Raw genomic sequence first — 3,719 nt, forward strand, 5'->3', positions numbered from 1 at the left:
GACCTCACAACCCCCTGTTGTCCTCTGCCTCCTCGTTTTCTCGTGCTAATTTTCTCCCTCTCCTGTTCCGCAGCTGGGAGACTGAGGAGCCACGCTGGGAGGACCCTCTCCGCAGGATGTTCTCTCCACCAAAGAAATCCCTGTAACAGGCGATGATGACAATCCCGGCGCGACCTTGGAAAGCACTAACGTTTCAGTAGCCCAGCACCCGTGGGTGGCTGCTTATCCCTCCTTCTCCACGCCCCACCCTCCCATCGCTCACCGTGATGGTGTATTAACCAAGAAGAACCCTGCTTCTTTTCTCCTCACCCCTCAACTTTCGGCAGCTCTGGGATTTGTATGGCAGCAGCGTAACCGTGGAGAGGCCGGGGTATCACAAACTTATGGATTTTGATAAGAGAGGAGGGAAAGGGGAGCTGGAGGAAGGTAAAAGGATGTCCAAGACAGGTGGAGGAAGGAGCAGTCATGGAAGCCGGAGTGCTGGAACCAACTCGGGAGTCTTAATGGTGGGTCCCAACTTCCGGGTCGGCAAGAAGATTGGATGCGGCAATTTCGGGGAGCTCCGTCTAGGTGAGAAGAGTCGTCTTCTGTCCTCGCTATAACTACTTGTGCAGGGATTGCCCTGGCATCCATCTCCTGCAGCAGGAGGTCCTGGCAGATGCCTGTGACCGTCAGCACCAAGGGTGTTGACCAGCCATACGGCATTGAAGCATTGCACGTTTGCAGGTCACCCTTGCTTCCTTCGCAGAGTTCCCTTTTCCTCAACCCCTTCATGCTGTGCTTGATCTTTCAAAGCCCGTCACGGCCCGAAGGACTGATTGCAGAGGTGTTTCTCATGTCATCCACATACCTATCGCTTTTTGGGTTTGTCAGGGAGAGCGTTACAGTTCAGTTTATTGGAAGTGGTGGTGGCCCACTCAGGCCTGGGTGTCCCTCCCAGTCCAGGAACACTTAGTGAGTAACGTTTCATGAGATGCTGCTGTGTGCTCACCAGATCTCGCCCTACTTGTGCACAGGGTGCTGCCCTCCCACTGCACGACATGCCTCGGGAGAGCGGATGGAGAGTGGGGGCCTGTGAGGTGTTCGCTCTGCTGGGGCGAACATGTGGGGAAAAGAGTCAGTATTTTATCCCGGGTAAATTCTCCAGTTGTTGAAACTGGTTGTTTCGGAGACTCTCCTAAAATTTTATGTAGGAGAGAGAGAAAGAGCTGAATAAAACCAAAGCCCCTTCCGTGGTCGCTTTCCATTTTGAACCAAGTTTATCAGGAAACGGTTCAAGCAATCTCTTGTTTAGAGGGTGGGTAGGTTGCTCCTCTCCCAAGGACTCGGCATGCTCCAGGAGACTTTCAGCAAGCTGTTAACTCTTCGGTTGGCATCAGGCAGCTGGGAGAGGCCTGGCAGTGCCAGGCACCGCTGTGCCAGCAGCGCAGTCTGGATGTCTCCAGGAATGCGCGTTGGACGTGTCGATGGAGTCTTTGCCAGGAGGAGTGTTGGCTTTGGCTGCGAGTGCTTTGGGGAAGGGCTTGCGCCCTCGGAAGAGGGAAGAGAGTCGGTCCCCGGAGCGGGCTGGGAGCCCACGACAGCCATAGTCCTTGTTGCTCTGTGATATTTTAAGCAGCGCTTTTTCAAACCAAGCTCTGAGCTAAACCTGCAGTAAATGTGGTCATCTCGGCAGGCTGTTTGCGTGCGAAAGGAGCAGGAGGTGGGAGGCTGTCGGGAGGTGCTGCCGGCGGCCCCGGCTCAGGCACTCGCGTGAAGGGTGGGGTGAGTTTACCCACCTCGCCATGCCGCCTCTGTCTGTGGGGAGTTAATGTTAGCTCTTCCCAGCATGACAGACTGACTGGTGCCAGGCTAAACCATCCTGTCCCTGAACTTCCCGATGGGATCGCCGCTTAATTGCAGAGCTTGGCAAAATGCTCAGTTGAAAATCCAGCCGAGTGGTTCCCACATTCAGCAGCAAAGGGTCTGTCTGTTCTGGTGTCATGAAGAGCTCTGAGCCTTCCTCCAGACCCAGGTATTGTGGAAGGAGAGTTATTTAGGGATTTTGCCGCACCGGCTGTTCTTTCGCTACCCAGGTGGATCTGGACACCCTGTGGGGATGCTGTACCTCCTGGTGCGTCCCTGCCGGGCTGGCTGGGAGGGGGTGAACGGAGGGCTCTGAGCCGTACAGGGTCTGTCTGGGTCCTTCCACCTCCTTTTCCCTGCTTGCCAGTGAACGTCCCACAGTGGGTCTGTGTTTCTGGGTGAGCTGTCTTCCAAGATCCTGCTGTAGGCCGGAGTCTGAAAGAACTGAGGCTGTGGCTGTTGCTTTGTCAGGCGTGCTCAGCACTGAGGGTCAGCATCACCCTCTGCCTTGGCCTCCCCCTCACTTTTCGGGGACAGCCCAAGGTGGAAATGAGTCTTGTGGGGATCTGAAAAGTGACTGTGAAACTGGCGGTCCAGGTTGCTCAGAGCAGAGCTGCTGCAGGGACCAGTTGGGCTCAGTTTGCTCTTGCTCTGGGGCTCTGCAGCGGTCGATTCTTGCTGCGAGAGTTTGTCCTTGCCACCAGCAAGAGACACTTCTGGTCCCTTCACGTGGTTTTCCTGCCCTGTCACACCCTGTAGAGCCCAGCCATAACACGGTAAAGGCCTGAGCACAAGATCTCATCACAGCAGTGGAAGCCACAGCTATGTGGCTTTTCTCCTAAAATCACATCTCTCTTCCTTAGGTGTGCCTCTGAGCTGCGTCAGGGCTCAGGAATGCTTTCAGGACTTCACAGAAAGTAGGGATTCCTCCAGCTGCAGATGAATGGCAAGGGACCAGAGGGATCCTGCTGTGAAATGGTGGCATGAGCAGGGATGCTCCCCAACTGTTGCTGGATACTCAGTTTTCCCCTGGGAATGGAGCATTCAGTCCTCGAGGCAGGCTGGTTACAGAGGCCAAAGTGTAGCTCAGTGTTTAAAAGCTCCCAAATCTTCTTTGGACTTTTTCCTTTCATAAAAAAAGCCAGGAGATCTTGCTAAAACAGGCTAGGAGGTGACTTCTCCAGCTCCCAGTGGTGGAGGATAGAGGAAGAAGCAGCTGTCTTCCTGAAACAGGTAACACTTTGCCCAATTTCACCACCATGCCAAGAGGCAGATGTTAATCTGTCCTTCCAGGTGCCTCAGCTCAGCTGCCCCAGATCAGGACAAGTGTCCTCCTGAGTATGGAGGTGTCCAAAATCAAAAGTGATTTGCTTAAAAATAAAATTTAAAAAAAAAATTGGCATAAGTCATTTGTGGGAAGCCAGAAGGGTAATGACTTGGGCAGGAGTTCCTGGCTGCCGGAGCCATCCTTGGATCCCACCCCTCCCTGTTCCTGCTGGCCTTGGCATCCCGGCCGACACACGAACGTAGCGCCAGCGCCCATCCCAGTCAGGCCTTCTGCTGCCCAGTTCCTCGTTGTACGAGCATGAGTGGAGAGCTGGGCTGGGACCTGGAGCAGGGCAGCTGCCCCAGCCCTCTGGCACATGGGGTTTGGGGGGAGCCAGAGCCGTGAGGGGGGTTAGCGAGGGGCAGGTTTAGATCATGGAGGCTGGGGGTCCTGCTACTTCCTGATCACCCCATCCTGGTACTTCACTCTGGGCTGGACAGGGCATCGTGCCCCAGCCAGCACATCCAAAGTGCTTGTTCTTCCCCCCTGTCAGCCTGTGGCTGTGGATGAATGCCAGCCCAGCTCCTCCTGGGGCTTTCCAAAGGCA

At 55.1% G+C, this 3,719-nt stretch overlaps 1 protein-coding gene across 1 annotated transcript in view; it reads left to right on the forward strand.

The window, feature by feature from the left end:
• Positions 1–383: 383 nt before the first annotated feature.
• Positions 384–3,719, forward strand: part of CSNK1G2 (casein kinase 1, gamma 2) — a gene marked incomplete at its 3' end in the record, with an annotated part of 11,731 nt that continues 8,395 nt past the window's right edge. The window contains exon 1 of the mRNA XM_009696184.1: positions 384–570. Coding sequence (XP_009694486.1) covers positions 384–570 — 187 coding nt within the window. The remainder of the gene's footprint in view (positions 571–3,719) is intronic.

Source organism: Cariama cristata, unplaced genomic scaffold (assembly GCF_000690535.1).
Source record: "Cariama cristata isolate BGI_N322 unplaced genomic scaffold, ASM69053v1 scaffold26412, whole genome shotgun sequence".
Classification (NCBI taxonomy): Eukaryota; Metazoa; Chordata; class Aves; order Cariamiformes; family Cariamidae; genus Cariama; species Cariama cristata.